This window comes from Trichoplusia ni, chromosome 11 (assembly GCF_003590095.1).
Source record: "Trichoplusia ni isolate ovarian cell line Hi5 chromosome 11, tn1, whole genome shotgun sequence".
Taxonomy (NCBI): domain Eukaryota; kingdom Metazoa; phylum Arthropoda; class Insecta; order Lepidoptera; family Noctuidae; genus Trichoplusia; species Trichoplusia ni.
The window spans coordinates 4,396,107-4,418,156 of record NC_039488.1 but is presented as its reverse complement, the minus strand read 5'-3'; the positions used below and the strand labels follow the sequence as shown (position 1 = coordinate 4,418,156).

The 22,050-nt window shown below is 36.3% G+C and overlaps 5 protein-coding genes across 9 annotated transcripts in view; 3 read left to right on the top strand and 2 right to left on the bottom strand.

Moving 5' to 3' along the window:
* Positions 1-1,094: 1,094 nt before the first annotated feature.
* Positions 1,095-3,467, bottom strand: LOC113498883 (WD repeat-containing protein 92). The gene is made up of 6 exons (XM_026879048.1): positions 3,101-3,467; positions 2,679-2,806; positions 2,299-2,516; positions 1,918-2,040; positions 1,731-1,843; positions 1,095-1,523 (listed from the first exon to the last, which is right to left on the bottom strand). The coding sequence occupies exons 1-6, from the start codon at positions 3,382-3,384 to the stop codon at positions 1,316-1,318; spliced, it is 1,074 nt and encodes a 357-aa protein (XP_026734849.1). The 5' UTR covers positions 3,385-3,467; the 3' UTR covers positions 1,095-1,315.
* Positions 3,468-3,917: 450 nt separating this feature from the next.
* Positions 3,918-8,532, top strand: LOC113498880 (CXXC-type zinc finger protein 1-like). 2 transcript variants are annotated; one of them, XM_026879045.1, is made up of 10 exons: positions 3,918-4,083; positions 4,158-4,279; positions 4,413-4,576; positions 4,915-5,041; positions 5,534-5,641; positions 5,930-6,116; positions 6,437-6,634; positions 7,028-7,234; positions 7,639-7,886; positions 8,296-8,532. In XM_026879045.1, exons 1-10 carry the CDS (start codon positions 4,057-4,059, stop codon positions 8,399-8,401), a joined length of 1,494 nt encoding a protein of 497 aa, XP_026734846.1. In that variant the 5' UTR covers positions 3,918-4,056; the 3' UTR covers positions 8,402-8,532. The 2 variants fall into 2 exon arrangements, with proteins under 2 accessions (XP_026734846.1, XP_026734845.1); XM_026879044.1 differs by having other exon boundaries at positions 3,920-4,083; positions 5,927-6,116.
* Positions 8,533-9,840: 1,308 nt separating this feature from the next.
* Positions 9,841-16,824, top strand: LOC113498997 (protein Fer3-like). Its single transcript, XM_026879300.1, has 6 exons — positions 9,841-11,283; positions 11,655-11,779; positions 11,925-12,100; positions 13,794-13,887; positions 14,673-14,839; positions 15,350-16,824. The coding sequence occupies exons 3-6, from the start codon at positions 12,056-12,058 to the stop codon at positions 15,524-15,526; spliced, it is 483 nt and encodes a 160-aa protein (XP_026735101.1). The 5' UTR covers positions 9,841-11,283; positions 11,655-11,779; positions 11,925-12,055; the 3' UTR covers positions 15,527-16,824.
* LOC113498785 (GATA zinc finger domain-containing protein 14-like) lies at positions 16,728-19,073 on the top strand. The gene is made up of 2 exons (XM_026878928.1): positions 16,728-16,748; positions 16,962-19,073. Exons 1-2 carry the CDS (start codon positions 16,728-16,730, stop codon positions 19,071-19,073), a joined length of 2,133 nt encoding a protein of 710 aa, XP_026734729.1.
* Positions 19,074-19,095: 22 nt separating this feature from the next.
* Positions 19,096-22,050, bottom strand: part of LOC113498465 (hemicentin-2-like) — a 147,043-nt gene continuing 144,088 nt past the window's right edge. For all 4 annotated transcript variants that reach the window (XM_026878464.1, XM_026878463.1, XM_026878466.1 and 1 more), the window contains 2 exons: positions 21,428-21,601; positions 19,096-21,046 (listed from right to left, as the gene is read on the bottom strand). In XM_026878464.1, the coding sequence (XP_026734265.1) occupies positions 20,889-21,046; positions 21,428-21,601 (332 nt within the window). In that variant the 3' untranslated portion in view covers positions 19,096-20,888. The remainder of the gene's footprint in view (positions 21,047-21,427; positions 21,602-22,050) is intronic.

Below are 22,050 nucleotides of genomic sequence, written 5' to 3'. Positions count from 1 at the left end.
GTGCGTGTTATCTGCCTTACCTACAAATGTCAGTTCCTATAAATTGTATATTTGATTTTGTCAAACTCCAATATACAATCTGTTATAGGTAAGCATCGAGAAAACTATAACAAATAATTGAAATGATTTTCTCGATTGTAATCTCGCCTATTCAACATTTGACGCTGACAAAAAAACAAATCGAAATTAAAATAAGTCCATCATACATGAGAGTGTAAAAATAATGTAAGTTTTATAGAAGTAGTGAATAGCTTATGGAGTATGAAAATTTAGTTTTTGTACAATTCGAATTCACTAGTTAGGTTACACGTAACATTAATGCCTTCGAGTGATGAGATACAAAACAACTACAGATGTGTTGTCCGAATAAACTATGATACCAACATGGATATGATATGATAATGCAAGTGGATTGCACATGTTTTAGACTAAACATAAGATTTTGGTAAAAAAAATGAATGCTTATTTAAAGAGTCGATATAATGTAGTCGTTAAAATCAGCGTAGGAATGTTGTCAGCATGATATGAAGGATGATTTAATATTAATTTCATTAGCATGATTGCATAATTTAGAACCATAAAGCTACGGAAATATTGGACCATACGTTTATCTTTGTAGCAATGGTTATAATATCTGTGTTAAATATTGCGTTTCCTTAATAAGATTTTGAATTAATTAGAATTATTTTAACTAGAATGAAGATATGTGGAGAGGTAGTCAGTCACGCTTTGTCGACTAATCGTCGCGACATTGTAAAGTCGGGGATGCGAACCGATAAGAGCAATCTTCATTTATCAATGCGAGCTATTGAGTAACTGCGCAGTGCAATGAGCCCTGAACGACTTTAGGATGGAGTGAACGATCATTCAACTTGAAAATTATTAGTGGTCATAAGAACTGAATGCTAGCGTTTATTTTATTTATAATGTGTACCTAAGTACTAGGGCTAACAATAAATCGCTCTTTTTAGTTAGAAAATTGACATGTTGTTTTATTTACCTGTTTGTTTTACCTAAGTTATTTTGATTACTTACCACTAAATAAAATGAAAGTGACTTCTGTTACCCAAGAAAATGTATAAGAAAAACAAAACTTACTTAGAAATAATAAATATATTTTTTAAGTAACATTTAAAAATACGTACTGTAAGGCCATTGGACAAACAAATTCTTAAATGAATACCAAGAATGTTACTTTGACATGTGCACAGTTCAAACAGAAAACGTCTTATTGTATCATCCAAACATGATGTTTTCCTAACATTACCGTGATGTAGATGTATATGCACTTGAAAGCAACTCAGCAAAAACTAAACTATTGCAAGTTAAGTTTAGTAGTGACTAGAATTCTGACGTATTGATCGTAGGCGGTAGCCACGGCTAGACCAAGATGGTCGCGGTTCCAGTCCAGTGCGTTGATTGGCTGAGTGCTGATCACCATGCGCTGCAGACGCCGCAGCTTGCCTGGAACTCCACTAGACACTCCTTGGTGGTCAACCTGATAGCGGTGTTCGGGATACTCGCTGGAAATTGAAGAAACTTTCTGTAAATAGTGAATAGTGCCAAAATTTTGCCTAAATTTTTATGATTCTGATTTATATTAGGAACGAACTGAAAACAACTGCGTCTTTCTTTCGACTAGGTTGTTTCAGTTATGCCCTATCTATTGTAGCAACAACGTCGTAAAGGAATCAATATTTATCGAAGGAGAAGTAAATAAAACTACTTACTATTTCCACAAAGAAACTTGACCATTGCCAGCGCAAGTCAAGAATATGTCCCTGTTCTGAGGAACGTGACGTGCTACCCAAATGGTCCCACTTTTGCTTGAGTTATCGAGTACCTAGAAAATAAAAATTTACGAATACTTCTAGGAGAATCTGTACTCAGTTATTTTTGAAAAGATAGTTTTCTTACTTGAGCAAATCCTTTGGTAGGATTCTGTGTTCTCACATCAAAAACATGAAACTTTCCTTCTAAAGTTGTGGCAACTAATTTATTCATCGGAATATCCTTGCGATCGAATTCAGTGCTGCATACCTGCAATTAAGGATTTTAATTAAATAATGACAATTGCGATAGTAGTGCCAGCTAAATAGTACGAAAGTTACTTTGTAGAAATATAAAAATAACAAAATTAAACAAATATTTTTCTTTCAAATTAGGCAGGTAGTTCGAAATTGTTAGACCACCTGGCCTTGAAAAACATAGCTCAAACACTTGCTGATGTTTTGATGGCATAAAGTTTATAGTTCCATGTTTAATGGTTGTATCTAGTATCTTGATACTGTAACTTACTCCATTTTTCAAATTGCATTCCCATCTAAGTGACATGGTGCGCAAATCAAACATTTTGAGGTCTCCATTATCATAACCAGCCACTACAATTCTTTCAGCATCATTGAAAGAGTTTCCAAAAGTGACTGCCCAACAATCGCGTTTTGTTTCGCCCTTCATAGGCTGCATGTTGGCAACAGGCTTCCCTCTTTGGCGCGGATCCCATACTTTAACTGTGCCTAAAAATTATAATCAACTTATAATATCACAAAGCCGCTAGTGTTTATTACAGCTATGTTGATACCATTGCCATGACAACCACAGTTTTTTTTCTTGTAACATACTTGATGGGTAAGATACAAAATGGAGGTAAAACAATTAGACAGAAATATCATAGTTACCATCTCGACTCCCAGTTACTATTTCTGGTGCACCACAATTTACAATATTGCCTCCCAATCCATCTATAGAATTAATTATATCTGTATGTTCCTTTGTTATGTATACTTGACAACTTTTTTCTAAGTCCCTGAAAGTTTAAAAATTATATGATACTACTTACTACACAATTAAATTTGGGGTATATTGGGGAGTTTGAAACCTGTATATTGTTTACAATCAAATTTCCTAGTGAGGTTTCAGTGTAGTAATGTTTATCTTATCGATAAAACTTTTTTGCTGTATGTAAGCAACAGCACATGCCATATGCCAAGTCTAGTATTTCATTAGCAATATATTAATGACCTCTTACCAATTTTATTGTTCTACATCTTATTGATGAGCCGTAATAGCAGATTTATTTATTATTGCACAGAAAACTTACCATATTTCTAGAGTGCCTTTAAAATCACCAGTTGCTAATCTCCTCTCCACATCACTGCTGGCGCCAAACGTTCCACATTTAAAAGAATTCGGCCTCTCTATTTCTTTTATTTTACGTATCTCACCAGAAGTAATTTCAAAAACTTCTAAGGTGCCTGTACCTTTGGGCAAAGAGCCGATAACAACAAACTTTGCCGAACATGGAATCCATTTAGTATCGAATATGGAATGGTTAATATTATGTTCTATATGCGTAATAATTTGAGGGGTTTCTAATTCTTCCATTCTAAGCCAGATATTTCGAAAAATATAAGCGAATAATCAAACTCCTAACCTCATGGAATGAAGATAAACATTTTTGTTGCTATGGTTACAGGTGTAAGTGTCAATGAGAAGCAACTTGACATTTTGAAAATTGCGTCTAAAAATTAAAACTTTCCAGCTATGTTCATCTTGTGGTATTTACGATATAGAGTTAATGCTAATGCGTTCAAAACAATTAATTTGAAGAAAGATGTTAATCATTTCAAGAATTCTGAGCTATATAGCCTCTAAAGAAACAAAATTTACAAAACTTTTTAGTATGTCTCTCATAGAGCAAAAATGACGAAATTCATAGCCGCTCACCCGGCCGTCACTTTCATGTGTTTAGTCCAAAGACATTATAAATATACAGTCTACTAGTATAATGTCTTTTGTTTAGTCCGAGTTATAGTAGGGTAAAAACCTTAGGTAAAAACGAAAGTACTTATGTCCCAAAAAAAAAACGAAAAGTATGGAAAATATAGTGAATCTGTATTTTTGATTATCTGTAGCAGTGGTAATATGGACGACACACGACGACCTGCTAGAGTTGTTTTTATGTCTAATACTGTCATTCTAAAGAAAAATTAAGGCAAATTTTACGAATTTGATCAATAATTTAGGTTACGTACGTTAAATTGAGAATATAACATCATGGGCGACAAAAAATACAAACAGAGTGTAAGTTTAGTTTTTGTTGCAAAAATTTAGTTTTTTTTTTGTTGGTGGTTTAGCTAACACAGTTATTTTTACAGAAAGCAGATATAGCGAAGCAATTCGATCTACCGGAGCGACAATCTAAAATCACAACGCTGTTAAATCAAGCTGGACAAGCGTACTGCATATGCCGGTCCTCCGACAGTTCACGGTTTATGATGTAAGTATTGCTGTGTAGGAACCACTTTTATCATACAAGAAATCCAATACATAGTATGGCAGAACCTGAATGATGTATTACTAGTTATGAGGTTGATATATAACCTCTTTTAATGTAATATTTTGGTTTTTAGAGCTTGCGACGCCTGTGAAGAATGGTACCATGGTGATTGTATTAACATATCGGAAAGAGAGGCTAAATACATAAAGAACTACTTTTGTGATCGCTGTCGTGAAGAAGACCCTACACTAAAGACCAGGTTTAGACCTCAGAAGAGAGAAAATGATGGGGAAGTTGGTATGTTGACTGATTCAAACAGTTTAGTAATCAAGTCAGTGGTTTTAGTTTGGCATTTTAACCACCTGTTTTTCAATGTGTCACATTTGCAGTGCACCTATTGTTTATGTCTTTAAGAATAAATTCATTGTTTACTTGTTAACGCATAGAGTCACTTGTTCTGGAATTAGAACTAAAAAATATTAGAAATAAAAACATTTTTCTTGTTTCCTCCTTTTACTGTGTACACAATAAAATTGTTATCATAAAATTTTCGAGACCTCTAAATATTGTGGGGTAGGTACTACCTAATATTGTGTTTGTTGAACAATGTTGTAGTAATGTTCATTTTTCTGTAGCCAGGGATGATAGAAAGAAGAAGCGGAAGGAGAAAGACCACTCAGAGAACAAGTCATCCAAGAGACCGAGCACTAAAGATGGCTGCGGAGATTGTGCGGGATGCTTACAGCTTAATGATTGTGGACAGTAAGTACTTATTAATTTGGTTATTAATTAATTCTGTACACATTAATAAGATAATTTTATAGGGGGTTAGATTTCATTAATTATATACTATTTAATTTCTACCATGTAAATAATTATGTTCAATGAAAAATGTACACTCAAGTTGGTTAATGACGTAATATTTTAAAACCACTGTTTAGATAAATTTTAAGTCAACAATTAACTTAAATATTGCCTTGTAAGAATATTTTAAAACATAAACTGTGATTGATACTTTTTCCAAATACACAAATTTTTCAAATTGCACTAATGAACCTCCTACCAACCATTTATGACACCACTGATCTACATACCTAGCATGGTGCAGAGACAATTGAAAATATATTATCATAATAAGAAGGGACAGTAATAGTTTGCTTACCCTTTAAACATAAATATTATACCAACCTTATTCAATATTATGAAGTTCAATTCTTTTGTCACATCTAAAACAATAGAATTATTGCATTCCAGCTGCGAAGCTTGTGAAGACATGTACAAGTATGGGAGCAGCAATAAATTGAAACTTAAATGTAAAATGAGGATTTGTATCAAAAGTAAGAAGACATCTAGGCAATCCAGGTATGTTATTTTAATTGTTTGCCTGTCTGCATAGTGTTTTTTCATTTTTCCTAGTGATTCCAGTATAAAATGGTAGCTACTGTTTTTGATTTTTCCCTGAGTCATAGAAATTTAAATTTTGTTAGATACCATTTGACCAATACAGCATTCAAAGGCTAAAATTACAAGATTCTAAAGACCCAATTCTGAAAAAAGGCAGTCTGCTATTTTACTGACAGTGTCCAGTGACCTTGTGACCTATGTCCTTTTTATATAGGACCTCAAAAATAAATACTAACTCCACAGCAGCAGTAACAGAGTAAAGAAGAAGCACCACGAGCGAGAGCAGCATGAACCAGAAGAGTCGTTAGCTCACCTGCAGACCACGGAGGCGCGGCAGTGCTACGGGCCGCAGTGTACGCGCGCCGCGCAGTTCGGATCCAAGTACTGTTCCGCGCAGTGCGGGATGAGGTTGGCCACGGCTAGGATATATCAGGCAAGTTATAGAAAGAAAGGATTGGAGTGTTTTAAGTTGGTGCAAGAAAAAATCTGTATTAAAGTCTTTTGTGGCTTTTGTGTCTACTCCTGTTGAAAATATAGATAATTTTGAGACTGCTAATCCATGCAAAGTACTAGTGACAAATTGTCGACTCTAATAAGATTGCACTAAATGTCAAATAAAAGTCATACATACAAATAAAGAAATTAATTAAAATACAGCTGCCTATGGTTTTGGTTTTGAAAGAGTGCTATATAGTTGGCTACTTGGTATAGAGTTATATGTTTACCCTTTTCTAATCAATTACTACCCACTAGGTCCTCCCTCAACGGATTCAAGAATGGTCCCTGTCCTCCTGCGTAGCGGAGCAGAAGAACCGCAAGGCGCTGGAGGTGGTCCGCGGCGGGCTGGCGCGCGCGCAGGCCGCTCTCCGCGCGCTCGACACGCAACACTCCGACCTGGACGCTATCGTGGCCAGGGCCAAGAACGCCACTATAGTCCATACAGACGATAAGGTACACATTTACTGCGTTATTAATCTTAATATGGATAAAACGTTATGATTGTTTGCAGTCAACTAAATACACTAGCTCAGTGGATTCATTTCATGACTTTGACCACGAATGATAGATGGCACTGGCAGTTATGAATAGGTATTTTGTTATTATTTATAAAAAATGTTTATACCTTTTTATTTTGAGTGAATATAGGCTCAAACCGATGTGAGTATCCACAAACAACTTTCGGTTGAATGTCACCATTACGTGTTACGCAGATGATGCTGTCTCTGTCCTCGTAATTTGGAATGTAGACGTAAATAGAGAGAATGTTGTCACTTTCGAAACATCGACTAAACATAAACCAAAATATATGCTTGCTATTTTCTTATCGTTCTCCTTATCCACTAGGACGCTGACGACGAGACCTCAATGTACTGCATAACCTGCGGCCACGAGATCCACTCGCGAACAGCCGTCAAGCACATGGAGAAGTGCTTCGTGAAGTACGAGGCGCAGGCGTCGTTCGGCAGCAGACATCGCACGCGCATCGACGGGCAGAGCATGTTCTGTGATTACTATAACCCTATTAACGCTACATATTGTAAGCGGTTGAGGGTGAGTTATATGCGTTTATGGTATTTTTTTGTTTTTGTTATCGTTAGTGTTTATGAAAAAGATAAAGCAAAAGACTGCAACTTGTTGTTCCGATTTTGTAAAATTTAGATTTAATCTTAATGGGTAGATGTTTGGGGGCTCCAAACTTTAAAGTTTTAGTATAAATCCTATTATTATTATAAACAAGAAATTTTATAAGTATGGATTTATGTTGATACTCCTTGGCGAAAAAACCACAACAGATTTGGACGAAATTTGCTACACTCAAAAAACCCATGGGATTTTTTGTCATCATTTTCGATTTGTAGCGGATAGATCCGCTGGTAGTAAATTATAATAATTTGTAGCTTAGTCTGTCTCTATCATCAATATTGCTCATTACAAAAATAACTCCTAATCACCAGGTAATGTGTCCGGAGCACTTCAAAGATCCTAAAGTTGGCGATCAAGACGTGTGCGGATGTCCACTCGTGCGCAAAGTCTTCAAGCCGACCGGAGAGTTCTGCCGCGCTCCCAAGAAGTCCTGCTTGAAGCATTACCAGTGGGAGAAGCTGAGGCGAGCTGAGATAGACATGGAGAGGGTCCGGCAGTGGCTGAAGCTGGACGAACTGGTTGAGCAGGAGAGGAGCATCAGATTGGCTATGGCGTCTCGGTGTGTATGGAATTGGTGACATTATAATCTGATGATACTTTTTGAAGTCTTTCAAACGCTGGCTATTATTCGCCCTTGAAAAAGCACGCATTGTGAATTACCTAATGTCTTTATTAAATAATAGCTGAGTTCCGGGGCTTCACCCATATTCTTTTCCAAACTTTTATGTTACACAAGTCTCTCATGTTAAACAGAATATCCGACAGTAGTAATATTCTGTAGTAGTATGCACCTTAAATAAACGTTTTAATAAAATGAAACAAACACAATTTTTATAATATTTAACGCTTTACACACTGTGCCTTAAAGCTAGCATTACGATTCGCCTCTATCTTTCAAGGATCTCGAGAGATTCATCATTCATTCCTAAACAATAACCAAAGTACCTAACATCGCTTTCCAATTACAGAGCGGGAGTCCTTGGCCTGATGCTCCACTCGACATACAACCACGAAGTAATGGAACGTATCACAACAAAAGCCACGGAAAACGGGAAGGTTAAAGACGGCTCCTGACATTCGGCCCCCAGCCGCGAGAACGGCGACACCATGCCCAGCTCCGAGCAGTCCTACGACTCTCAGACCACTAATGGAACACAATAGGATATATTAAATTATAATTAAGATAATAAACTTTACTTCCTATTTTGGTGACTTTTATTTAAGCTGTGTTTATTCTCATTCTCAAGTAGAGAGAATAAGAACGGTCAAGTGTAGTTGGACTCGCGAAACTGACGGTTCCGTACATTTTGGCTAAGAAACAAATATATTTGTGGGCATATATCCATTAGCAGATTTATTTATCATATTTTACAAAGATATTAAGTCATCTTTTCCACGAATGTCAAGTCATTATGCTACGCAAATCCTCTTAGGTACGATTGCTAAATCGCCTCTGCTACAAATGTGGCGTTACTTTGGCTACAAAGTAAAATGTGGGCTGCGTGTCAAGTGGGCTTTGCTACGAATGACATACGTGCTTCAGGTATAAAGTTCTGGAGGAACTCAAGTCAACTTAAGTTACCATTGCAAGTTTGCAACGAATGTCAATGTCCGTTTGCTATTGGTAGCGAATGTCAAGTGGACTTGACTACGAAAACATAATTATGACAGGATTTCAAGTTATGTAAAATAATATCACAAGATATTATTTTGTGGAAATAGTGCATTTTTTCATAGGCAATCTTATCCGATGGGGTAAATTTTGTAAAAACAAACGGTAAATATAAATAATTAAAATAAAACTTCTTTTACCTACTGACTATAAAATATTTCTTCGTATTATTCTTTGAATTTATAGTTTAGTTACCCTATATTTTCGTCCCCTACGGTGCAATCCTCTCGGCATGTGGATGTGTGACCAAACGCCAGCATTATCTACGGTTCCGAGTTATTAAAATCATATTATCGCATTTGCGTCAAAAGCCGATTTTACGCTCGTGTGGAAATTGGTTTATATTAAAAATAAAGTGTTTGAAGCATTGTTTCTTGAATAGGTATGCTCATCAAAGTAAGCGAGAGAGTCAAGAGCCCCTTAATAAACATTTTGGTATAATAAGCCGTTATAAGGCTCAGTAGTCAGTACATATCTGACAGAAAATGCATTAAAACGCGTACTATCTAATAAAAGACGCTGAAAGCTCGACGCACTATGCCATCTTCGGTTGGGTGTGAAAGGTGTTGTTGTGTGTGTAAGTATGTATGTTTCATTATTTATTCGTCTGTTCTGCCGTTTTGCGACCGATATTTCGTGCCAAGGTTTATAATGGCTACGAAATTATTATACACTAGCTTTTCGCCCGCGGCTTCGCCCGCATCGATGTCGGTTATATCGCGTTTCCAAGAGAACTCTTCAAAAGTCCGGGATAAAAAATCTTTCACGAGGTCAACTCTATCTCTGTACCAAATTTTATTAAAATCAGTTCAGTGGTTGAGACGTGAAAGCGTAACAGACAGACAGACAGACAGACAGAGTTACTTTCGCATTTATAATATAAGTAGGGATAAATCAATATACCGGATAATAAGTTCCGACTATCCGTATTGCCCCCAAAATCTATAATAGGTACTTAGATAACTTTCAGCCCGTAACAGGAAAAGCAAGTTGAATGGAAAGGAAAGACAGAAAAATAAGTAGGTATCTCATTTAAATTAGAACGAAAGAAAAACTAAGTTACACAAAACAGGAATAAGAAAAGATGCAAAAGCTCCTGCTTCTACAACGAAAAGTTGACATACCTACCTTAATTTAAAAACACTTTATTTAAATAACAAAAACAATATCGTACACTTGCGTAACAAGGCATCACCCCACAACAATTAGATCACAATAAAAAGCATTAGTTATCATATCAAAACATATTTTGTCCCCTGCCGCTCCGTCACCACGTGCGGCCCTGGGACCCCTGTTTTAATATCATCCCCTTTTGCTCGTAATTGAAGCGTGTAATCAGTTGACATGTTTTGCTAAATCTTATAATTTGACACGGATAAAGATACCCTTGTTAGGAATTGACTTTTAAGATTTGGAATTTTTCGATCGGATCGTTTGTCGAAATTTGAATGTGCAAGTGAGAAAGATTGTAAGAGATTGTAGTACCTAAGCAGAGAGGATTCACCAATTAGTTAGCTGTCTGAGTTTCTTCTTTTCGTTCCGATCCTTATCTTTTCTATCGTCATGCTATTGTATCAAGATTGCTTTTTTCCGACCACTTTAACTTCGGAATTCCAAAACCTTTCGACGAATAAACCAAAAAGTATTCACTCGGACTTACAAAAATCAATATTGAGATTAAATACAGTAATAATCAATGCGTATCACCACCCGTCAAGTGTAAATTAACATTTCAATACAACCCCTGCTAACAACTCTAACAAGTGACGTCTGTTTTACCCCATCCGCTCCAAATTCGCATTTTCGCGTCAGATTTGACAAATATGCCCAATTTTGGCGTTGGACAATGCACGCCATGACCAATTGGACATCTGTTTGTCACGCCCGTCGTACGAATTGTATGATCAATAGCAGATTAGCAAATGCGATTCGAATTACTTTTATTTGGTGCAGGTGCAGGAGAGGAGAGTTAGTTGTCGTTTCGTAAGACAAAGTCGTGAGTTTATGTTTTGAATACTGTTCTAGTTGAAAAGGCTTCAGTGGTAGCTGGGGCTGAGGAATTGGTTTACGCTTAAGTACAATTATTCGACTGTGTTTTGGCAAAAGCGTTGGCAAAAATTAGATGCGTTAAAATATCCTCTAAGTATTAATTTATTTAAATATTATAATTCTTTGTTAGTTGCTATTTTCAGGTACTTACAATTAACAGCAAAAGATGATCAAAATTAGAAATTCAATACAAATGAATAGACTTAAGACTGGAAAAAGATTTTACCTAGATGATGTAGGTACAATTAATAAATTTTAACCAACTTCAATTACTTTAAAAACGAGTCCCAGATATTTTTTCTCATTTCGAATAGGTACACAACTCTCAAGTCACAAAACGAGAGCAAAAATAGTATCGTTGTAATGTAAAATGTTAAGTTATTTTTTATCACTTTCATCCACGTTAAATACATATATATCTTTTAAAGAAATAGATAAATAAAATAGAGGTATATTTTCACTGAAGAGTTTATTCTGCAATTGTAATTAAAACTTTCCTACACATTCTTGTGAAAAATCGAATACTACATAATAGCAAGATAATATTAAAACAGTTTTACAAAGCCTAACATCACGTTAGTTTACACGAAAACGGCAATTTTGCAGTAAAATGCTGAAACAAGAAGTCGATACTGACCGCCTACTGCAACTGCTGGGACCAATCACAGCCGACCACCCTTAGTTCACCCCTCAACCAGCCAATCACGACCGCGAAGACTGACGGTAGCACGGTAAGGGGTGAAATTGAGACAACTGCGAAGGAAATTCGACTTTAGGGGGTTAGGTTTTAGGTGTAAATTGGTGTGACAGGAGATATTAATAAAACTGGGATGTTCAGATTTGGGTATAGCGTGAAGATATAATAATTTGATTTAGTCCATTTTGATTCTTGCCCCTGGTCGGAGCTGTGGTCCGTGGTCAGTGGTCTGGTAGCTTCAACTGTTGGTGGGTGGTGGTGTGTTTCGTCCAGGAGTGTGTGCAAAGGTATCAAGATTCATTTCCCGCTGATGTCCTACGGCAGCGAGACGCCGCACGTTTGGAGCAGCTCAGCAGTACGTATGGTATACTTAGCTGATCACCAATTGTAATTTAATTTTAATCGAAAGAGAGTTATCATTTTCTGCCATCGATGCCATCTGCCATTTTCTTTCTTGTTTCCTAAAACCAGGTTTTGAAGTTCTGTCTTAGGATAAGATCTTACAATTAGAGTAACTTTGCTAAATTCGCTATAAACGGTATAAAGTTATGAATATTTTTTTTACATCTAAAAATCGGTTTTAAGTTTTTTTTTTATAGGAATATCACAAAATCCTTTACTTTAATTTTGTATAGATACGTATATTTTTTTTTATTTAAACAAATTATTAATTTTTAGAGTAAAATATAGTGTGAGAGACAATTCATTTACAGATTAGTAAAAATTTAATGATCAAGCAGGTATTTAATAAATATCATCAACCCTGAAAAGAAGACTTGAATAAAAAAAACACGTTTTTTTTTTAATACAATATTCTATTCCAAAAAAATAATGTAATTCTACTCACATTTAGATCAGACAGACTACTTTTTATTATGGAGAATTCGGTTATTTTCTATCCATCTATATTCTTTGAAAAGTAGACAGGGGTTTTCCTTTTTAACACGTCGCGTACGTAGATTAAACTATTGCACATAATCATCCAGTTCTATTCTCTATAACTAGCTGTTGCCCGCGACTCCGTCAGAATTTTCCCCGTTTTTTCCACATTTTCCATTGTATCTTCGCTCCTATTAGTCGTAGCGTGATGTAGATGTTATATAGCTTATAGCCTTCCTTGATAAGTGGTCTATTCAACACAAAAATAATTTTTCAATTCGAACCAGTAGTTCCTGAGATTAGCGCGTTCAAACAAACTCTTCAGCTTTATATATTAGTATAGATAATTCTCTTCTTCTTTTCGTATCGTGTTGGAGTTGTAAACTGAATATTGTGTTTCTATTGGCTAAGCTAGTTAAAGATTATCCAAAAGACACAAGAGGGAGATGGCTCCCGGCTGTTATTCGTCGTTACGGCTAGTTAGAAGATAGAAAGCCTTACTGAGAAGTATCGTGTTGCTCAAATTACATGGTTGAGGAGGTCAGATGGCCAGTCGCTCCTTGTAAAACACTGGTACGTAGCTGCATCTGGTTAGACTAGTATCCAGCCCCAATTTGTTGGGAACAGGCTAGGCTAATGATGCTGTTGTCCCCCCAGTGAAAGACGCCCTTGATGAAAATAAAATCAAATGGAGTTTGTCAAAAGTCAGCCACATATGATTGCTGTTGACCTCTGATAGTTTACTTTTTGTTAAGTTATAGTATTTCCATCTATATCAGCGTTTCGTTAGGTTTGGGTTCGGCTACCAGTCTAACCAGATTCAGCTAAGTACCAGTGTTTAACAAAGAGCGACTGCCTATCTGACCACCTGAGACCTAGGCAACACCGGCAACACGACACCACTTCGTTTGACTGGTTGTCAGACTCTCAAGCTTCTGACTACCTGTAACGACTGACAAAGATGTAGGAATAACAGCTGTGACCCACAAATTAACGTGCTTTCCACAATTTAACGTGCCATCCGAAACACGGAGAAGCTCGTTATAACAAAGGTGGTCATCATCTACTATGGACTAACCGCGTCAAGCTTCAACCTGTGATCGATTCACCTGTACAGTTATAGCCTAGCGAAAATAAAAACTTGTATATACATGGTGTTGTTCTGACAGGGTAGCGAGGTGTCTCCGTACGGGCCGCTGTGGGACGCGCCGCCGGCACCCGTGCCTTACCCCGATATCCTGGCGTTCCCGCCGGCCGACCTGGGTAAATACTATGTTAAACTTACCTATAAGTTGTTTAGTTATTACTTTTAGATATTTTCAAATTGCAAACCTTAGATTTTGTTGTATTTTTAAAGGAATTGAATTTGAATTTTGTTTAGTTATTATTTTTTGATATTGTTTTATGTTTGCGTAGAACATGTTATTGCTTCTAGCACTAGTTACCTAGTGCCAAAAACAAAGTGCAACGGCTCTGGTTTTCGTCTATTTTAATAAACATGTTATCTTCGTTAGAGGCGTGCGTGACATATGTTGAAAGCATATCAATATGAGTTTGCCCTCGTTATTTCAACTCCTATTAGTAATCCCACCAACGGTTAAAAACTTTAAAAAGGTTTACTTAGTTACTTATTACTCAGCGCTACGAATAATGTTGCCAATCAACTCTATTAAAACATACTCGTACGATGTCATACTTAATGCTTACACTTGTATCTTGTAAAAATTAAGAAATGAATTTACTAAAATTGATTGATTGCGACTGACAAGCTATCATCAAAGAATCGCAGCAAACAATCGTTAGATGTTTCCGATATTACTATTGAAAGGTTTGCCCAAACATTTGATTTTCTCCTTGATTCCAAACCATCTGTATTGATCCAAAAGAAGACTTACTATAATTGATAAAAATTAAAAAGACTACGCTTTTCAAATTTTGCCGTCTGCGATCATTCGCCTTCTGTAATAACATGTCCAATTATTTGGACAGACAAAAATTTATTTACACTTGACAGCTGTTTATAAAAAATATCGTGTGTTTTTGATCAGTGTGGTCAGCGGCGGGATGCGGCGGGCGCGGCGGGTCGCGTGTTCCGTCGGGCGGCAAGAAGCCGCGCCGCCGGGTCGCGTCCGTGGCGCAGCGCCGCGCCGCCAACATCCGCGAGAGGCGACGCATGTTCAACTTGAACGAGGCCTTCGATAAACTTCGCAGGAAGGTTTGTAGTTGATCTGCTGTACTTATACATTCACGAAGAAAGTGAGACTTGTAGACGTTGGAGTAATTTAACGCAAGAGAATTTGAGGTGGTAGTAGATATGAGAGCAGTTCTTATTAGAGAACTTAGAGAGAAGATGGTAGGTTAGTTAGGCCCTTTAGTTAATGGTATTATGAAATCTGAACGCTATACGATCTTATGGCCATCCCAGATAAGTTTGCGTCATCTCAGGTATTTGACGTTCGGTTATAATATATCAAAACTTCTCAAACCCCAAGTCAGTAAGCCTGCATAGCTAACTAAAATGTATAAATCTAACAAATTTAAATTCAATTAGTTGGCAAGTAGGTACCTATGTACATCTATAATGAAATGCTTGATCTACGATATAGCCGAAAAACTTAAAAAAACCCACACCGCAATTAAGAGCCTAGGATTCGTTTTTCCAAAGTCTTTAATCATGATCAAGTATACACTCGTCATAGTATTAACCCTCAATTTTTCCATACAGGTGCCAACATTCGCTTACGAGAAGCGTCTCTCCCGCATCGAGACTTTACGACTAGCCATCACCTACATAAGTTTCATGTGCGAGCTGCTGCATGGCTCCCCACAGCCACACCACGCCCCACACGCCATCCACTCCTCACGACATGTCTTCGATGCTGAAGTGCCCTGGTGCGCTTAAGAGCTTGACAAAAGGAAGTAATAGATGAAGATCAGATAAATATCTAATAGACGGAACACAGCTTCAGAATTGAAGAAATTATGGCTTCGGTTTTTTTAATTGTTTTTTCCTGGTTTATGTGAATTTTGCTTGTGTCTATTCTCGCTGCAGTTGTGTGAGTCTCGCCATTTTGTATCCATGTTAGAAAAAGTTTGGTATGCGTAAAGAGGTACTGATTCTTCTTTATTTGAATAATGTACTGGTTTCGGATGTGGATTTCGCAATTGGAAATGGGGCGTTAGAATGGAATTGACAGAATGAAATGTTGTTGAAGAAAACTTACATAGGTGCAAACGGGTGTAAGATTGTCTCATTGAACTCTGTTTTATTTACTCGGTGCCGATGTTATTAATCTCTAGTCTAGTCATATAATTTTATTCTAGTCCATCATATATATGTAGTATTACTTTTATTTTGGGTACTTATTTTATTGATCATTTGTAATAATATTATTTTCTTAGTGTAGGTAAGATGTACTTAAGCCAAACATTTTTATCGTAGGCTAATACTTAAATATCTCATAAGAAGTGATTTTAGGAAGGAAAGTAGAAACTGGTAATAATGGAATAATTAACGCATATTTAAAAGATTGTAACTCTTGTCTTCCAATAGTTTTAATAAATATAATCCTAATAAGAAAAACCGTTTTTGATTAAATCCCTATTATTTATAGTAAAAATGCATTGATTTTTCTTATGGATAAGCATCTAAATTGTATGCTATCCATTTAACTGATCATAGAAAAATATTTAATGAAATGAACACACAAATGCTTGTCGAGAGTCTGGGTATCTTTGTGCAAATGACTTTTTTAGTTTGCTTACAAAGCATATGGTGATGGGATATTCTATTGAATATACAGGCATACAGGCAGTTAATACTAAAACACCCAAAGTGAAAGAAAAAATTTCAACTAACAATAGGTAATAATAAAGCACCTAATTCTTACAAATAATTAAGGATAATTAGGGTTATTAATTGCGTGATAATCATTTAAGACATTCGTTACCTGTACATGTGATTAACTAAGTACCTTGTGATTTTGATTCCCTAATGATCCCTTAATCCCCGGGCTATATAATCCAGGACATTTTGAATTATTCATCAGTAGCTACCAGGACATGGTTGAGTGCAGTTGGATTAGTAAATTGTGAATTTCAAAATGCGTCGGATTTTAATAAATGTAAGTGCTTTTGACAAGTTTATGTGTTTAAATTGACTTCATATATTTTATTTATAACTAAGTCCGTTAATCAATATTTAAAATTATTCTCAAATTTATTTAATTTGGTCACAGTGTTTTTTACATGGTTATTTTTATATTTTATGAATGTCCTTTTTATACGACTGAGTTTCAAAGTGTCTAAAACTAAATAATTGTTTTGTTCTTTTTCAGTGTTTGCTTTTAGCAAGTTTAGCTCTAGCTTTACCAAATGGACGAAACAAAAGAGACTTTTCGTATCTCAGAAACTTGGCGCAGAAAATACTTTACGGAAACAATGAAATCAATATTGAATTGACTCCATCATCTGAAGAAGCTAAAGATACAAATAAATTCAGGCTATACGAAGTACCTGGTTATGATATTCTAATTAAAGTACCAGTCGATGATGAAGGACAATATAATGGAGAGGTACCAGTCAATTTGAATGCCTTTGGGGCAACAGTCGGTACCAATACTCATGGAAACACCTTCCATGCTTTACGTAATGTAAACAATCTAGTGTCATCTGGTATTTTAAATGACAACCATGATCAAATGTTAAAAGGGTCTTTTGCACCTATTTTTCCAAATAATTATGAAGCAAATGAATCTCATGAACAAGATATAGACTTAGCGACAGTCGGAGAGCCAGATTATACTGAAGAAAATAGATCTTATGAAGAGGTTAATGATTTAACCCGACCAGGAACTATAATAAGGCCATATAGTGAAGAGCAGAGTGAAGAAACACCAATGGTGTTTACGAATCAAAACGAACCGGTTGTTAATGTACCAGAAGCAATTGAACCACACTCAGATTTACCAAACTGCGACCAAGTGAGGGTTGACACCGGCGTTATGCTTCGGCCTGAACAATATCAAGTAGTACCTGTACCAGAGCCTTATCCTGTACCTTCACCAGCGTTTGTAAACGTCTTCTATCCAAATCCAGCGGACCAAAATACCAAGGATCCAAAAACAACTGGTCATTATCATCATAAGCATCACATTCCTCATCATCGTCCGTCGCACCATCGTCATCACCACCACAGGCCTCATCACCATGGACATAATAAAACAATCGAAAACTCAGCGGATAATGGGACTACAGCTGATGATAAAAGGAACGGATCAATAACGGAGGACCCCATTAATTACAGAGTTCAATTTGTATCTCGTGTATCCAATACGGAAACTTTCCAAGGAATAAACACAGGACAAACTCTGAATAATACCGCTGTAAATAATGCCACTAATCCCATTGGTGCAAACTATGGCTCCAACCAATTTGTTTATAGAAATCAAGACAATCTTAAAATGGTAACTTACGAAGACAAGTTGAAGACCAATAATGGTAGTATTAATAAGTCCCCAGTTACCAACTTAAAGGATAAAGTTTCTGAAGATGTAAAACAAAATACATCCTCAAACGTAACGGATGACCAAAACAATAATAACTCTACGGCTAGTGAAAAGGCAGGAAATGAAAATGGCAGAGAATTCACACCGGAACGATCAGGTAATAATCATGTTCATCATCAATCAAGACATCCGTCTTACCGAGGTCATCACCATCATCGGCATCAACATCCCCATCATCAGCACCACGGTCATCACCACGCCTTAAACCATCATCTTTTACCTTTCCAAATACCGCCTGTTTCTAATTCAAACCAAAACCCAAGTGAATGGCTTGAGCATAGTAACGAAAAAAATGAAGCTCCCGAAAATAAAACTCCAGAGGAAGTACCCCTACAGCGATTTGAAGACAACTTGAAGCCTGTTGAAAATGGAACAGACAGCAGTGTTACTTCCACAACAGAAAACACTATTACAGGTCACGAAGACACAGCTGATCTAAATAAGCAGACACAGACTCGTAGACCAATGTCAACCGATGAAGATCCCCAAGATCCGAATGCTTCATTCTCTGAACGATTAAAAAATATCCACCTTCATCACAGAACAGGACATCCGTCTAGAAGACACCCACATCACCACCGCAGGGGTCACCACATCCACTTCAATAAACCCACAAGTAATAATGGGCTGTTAGCAAACCTCTTTGATCATTATCCAGAATTAAAACAAATGATGAATGAAAACACTCTGCATACGAATACTCCCAATGTTGCTGAAGAAACTACAACGGAAACTTACGATAAATTCAAAAATAGTGAGTGGAATACAAATGCAAAAACCAATGATAATATTGAAGACCAAAACAGTCCATCAAAAGAAGAGAATAGAAGTGACACTGGAGACAGTGGATCCAAAAATAGGGGCGACGTTCCAGATGAATAATTGAAATAAGTAGACAATTAGGTAGTTTTAAATATTTATTATTAGATTTACTTAATTACATGTCTAATTATAAGCTTTAAGTAATAAACAATCATATAATTTAAAGCCTGTTTTTATTCGTTGGAGCCTTTTTGGGGTTCATGGCACAGACGTATGGGGTATACTTGTGATGGGTGTAGCGTTATACATAAAGTAATAAATGCATTTGTCTATGTAACTATTAAAGAAGATAGTTTTAGTGAAGACTGATGCCTCTTTTGACAATCGAAATATACTAGTTCCTATGTAAGAGATGAAATTCATTTCTCACAAGATACTATTAGGGTTTTCTGCAAGTAATAGTGACTATCCTTGATAATGGAACCTGGGCAATACTCATATATCACAGCAACTTTGAGATAATGTTATACAGAATACTGTCCCGAGTATTTTCGGAAGATTCCGGTTAAATAATTTTATCTCTATCTTTTTTTGGAACTAGCATAGATTGAATGCCATGGATTAAGATCCTTCATATACGACAAAGATTTGTTTGAAGGGCATTTTTCAGAGGCTGAAAACAGTATTTATAATATAAAATCTATACATCACATGTTTTCAAAATTGGCAAAGTAGAAAATGTTTTCCGTGCACGTACATCCTCTTTGCACGTTTACAAGTTTTCAACAGAGAAAATATAGTATTTAGGCCTTGATCGCATTATAACCATCAGGTACAATATATTTGCTTTTAGCATGTATTATAAGTAAATATATTTTTTTAATCTGTTTCTTTACAGACTACGTAGAGTAGTTACATTTCTAAATATGATTAAAATGTCTGGAACAGATTAAAGAAATGTCATTTCCAATAAATTCCATAAATTTATGTGACATGCGCAACTTGTCCCGTAAATGTAACTCGTCCATGAAGTCGGTTTTCTTTAATAGATATTTATCGTACTTTCAGTCAATTTTATAATGCGATCTTTTTCAAGCACACATTTTTGGTTTTTTAAACCATAAAATATTGTAAAGTATTAACAATGATTTGCGAAGCTTATACTTACAGAGAGCATCAGTTGTCATAGTAATTTCTTTACATATATGATCAGATTTTTAATACATTATAACAGATTTCTCAACATACTTCTGAGTCGACATTTTTTATCTGTACAGCGCGGCAGTGACATTCAATTACCGTTTATTTTACAACAGATTAATCCTAATAACATCCATTTTTCTTTGCATAATCAGATATAATTTCAGTTAAAACTGAATTTAGTATGTGTATCATACATGTTTTCACAATCAGTCGATATAAACAGTAACAATCCATTTTAGGATTTTTTCGTATTATTTTTTTACAGCAAGTCACGTTACGTTGGCATTCCAAACTTCGAATAACTAATTAAATCTTGTTAAATTTTAAATTCGAGATGTGAATACTCGTCTCAAAATCATATATCTTCACGTATTTAAGTCAACCAACTCTCGATAAATGATATTTCTACAAGCGTTAAACTCGACAGAAAACTTCACACAAATGCGTATTCATTTTCGATAACTACCGTAACATTTATACATTTGACAGTTTCTCAGAGTGCTAACGTTACAGAAATATCATTCATTGAAAATTACAAGATGACGTCACAACAAATGGCAATCAAACTTATTTTTTTTATAGCTCCCAGGCTTTTTGCCCTGGATTACAAAGTCCACAAGCGAGACATGCTCGATTCTCTTACTTTATGATTGAATGTTCACGAGGGCAGTTCACTCAGACGAAGCTTTCTTCCTCTATCCTGAGTGTTCCTGTCTCCTCGTCCGGTTCCAGTCAGACGGCGCTCTCTCGGTGCAGCGTGAGTGTGACGTCAGGGGGCGGGGGCTCCCAGCGCTCCCAGGGCTTGCGGCGCGCCCCCGCCGACTCCACTGACGCGTCTGAGTAGCCGCTGCTGCACGAGCGGAGGCTGCATGAGGCTCGGACCTTGTGCTCTGGGAGGACAAAGAAATAGTGTAAAGATGGATAGAGTTAGTGTAAAAAAGCTGTCCATATATGGCGTTTGGGTCTATCATTATGCTGTGTTGTAAGTAGAAAGAGCGAAAATAGTGAACCATTTGGATGAGAGCACCATCTGTAGGATCATTTACAAGCTATGTTTTTTCTGTGAAAGTTGTATCTTCGTTACGTCTATAATCGTTATGCTTTTTTTGTCTCGTCTTTTATCAAACTGAAGTCTTTTTTAATTGCAATATGTTCTTTGTCTGTTAGTTCATTTTGCAATAACAGCAATACAAACTCCATACTCACAAGAACTTCCATCACCTAAACTAAATTTCACCCTTATACACAAAAAACAAAAAAGTTCTAAGTACCTGCAATATTATCGAGGTAGTTCCTGGCGACGTCGTCAAGCTGTAGCACCTGTATCACAGGCGGCTTGCGTCGCGGCCTCCTCGCGAGCCGTAACAACAACACCGACGATATTATGAACACAGCCACCAAGATCACGGCTCCTATTGATATGCCCACGTCTTTTTCTAAGAAAACTGGAACGAAAAGACAGTTGAATTTAAGTTTTTGTAAGGTATTACTGGTTGAATACAATATTTTTTAGAACAATAACGTATCAATGACCAAAGGGTAGAGCAAAAATATACAGACAAATTGAGAACCTCCTCCTTTTTGAAGTCGGTGAAAAAACGGGCAATCGGGCTGTTCTAACAATATGGATGATCAAGGTAAGAGTCATAACAATTTTTTTACATGTTCATTCATTCCACTATTGACTATAGCACTACTACTGATTTCAGAGTATTGGGCAAGATACTCATAGCGCCATCTATTATGAGTTAATGTACAGCTTTATTCGGAGGGGGTTGAGTGAAGTTGTTCCTTAAATTTCCGATAGGTGGCTTAAGTTATCTCGTTTCGGTTCGTAAAGTTGTTTTCGTGATATTTATATTGAGATTGAAATTCAAGTTAATATGTTAAAACC

What these genes read in the sequence shown, in the direction of transcription:
- LOC113498785 (XM_026878928.1), top strand. Translation starts at nt 16,728, where the DNA reads ATGCGTCGGATTTTAATAAAT. An exon ending in TGCGTCGGATTTTAATAAAT is followed by an intron (nt 16,749 to 16,961) that starts GTAAGTGCTTTT and finishes GTTCTTTTTCAG; the next exon opens with TGTTTGCTTTTAGCAAGTTT.
- LOC113498997 (XM_026879300.1), top strand. Translation starts at nt 12,056, where the DNA reads ATGTCCTACGGCAGCGAGACGCCGCACGTTTGGAGCAGCTCAGCA. An exon ending in ACGTTTGGAGCAGCTCAGCA is followed by an intron (nt 12,101 to 13,793) that starts GTACGTATGGTA and finishes TTGTTCTGACAG; the next exon opens with GGTAGCGAGGTGTCTCCGTA. An exon ending in GTTCCCGCCGGCCGACCTGG is followed by an intron (nt 13,888 to 14,672) that starts GTAAATACTATG and finishes GTTTTTGATCAG; the next exon opens with TGTGGTCAGCGGCGGGATGC.
- LOC113498883 (XM_026879048.1), bottom strand. Translation starts at nt 3,384, where the DNA reads ATGGAAGAATTAGAAACCCCTCAAATTATTACGCATATAGAACATAAT. An exon ending in AAAGGCACTCTAGAAATATG is followed by an intron (nt 2,807 to 3,100) that starts GTAAGTTTTCTG and finishes TTAAACTTTCAG; the next exon opens with GGACTTAGAAAAAAGTTGTC. An exon ending in AGTAACTGGGAGTCGAGATG is followed by an intron (nt 2,517 to 2,678) that starts GTAACTATGATA and finishes TATAATTTTTAG; the next exon opens with GCACAGTTAAAGTATGGGAT.
- LOC113498880 (XM_026879044.1), top strand. Translation starts at nt 4,057, where the DNA reads ATGGGCGACAAAAAATACAAACAGAGT. An exon ending in TAGTCCATACAGACGATAAG is followed by an intron (nt 6,635 to 7,027) that starts GTACACATTTAC and finishes CTTATCCACTAG; the next exon opens with GACGCTGACGACGAGACCTC. An exon ending in AGATTGGCTATGGCGTCTCG is followed by an intron (nt 7,887 to 8,295) that starts GTGTGTATGGAA and finishes TTCCAATTACAG; the next exon opens with AGCGGGAGTCCTTGGCCTGA.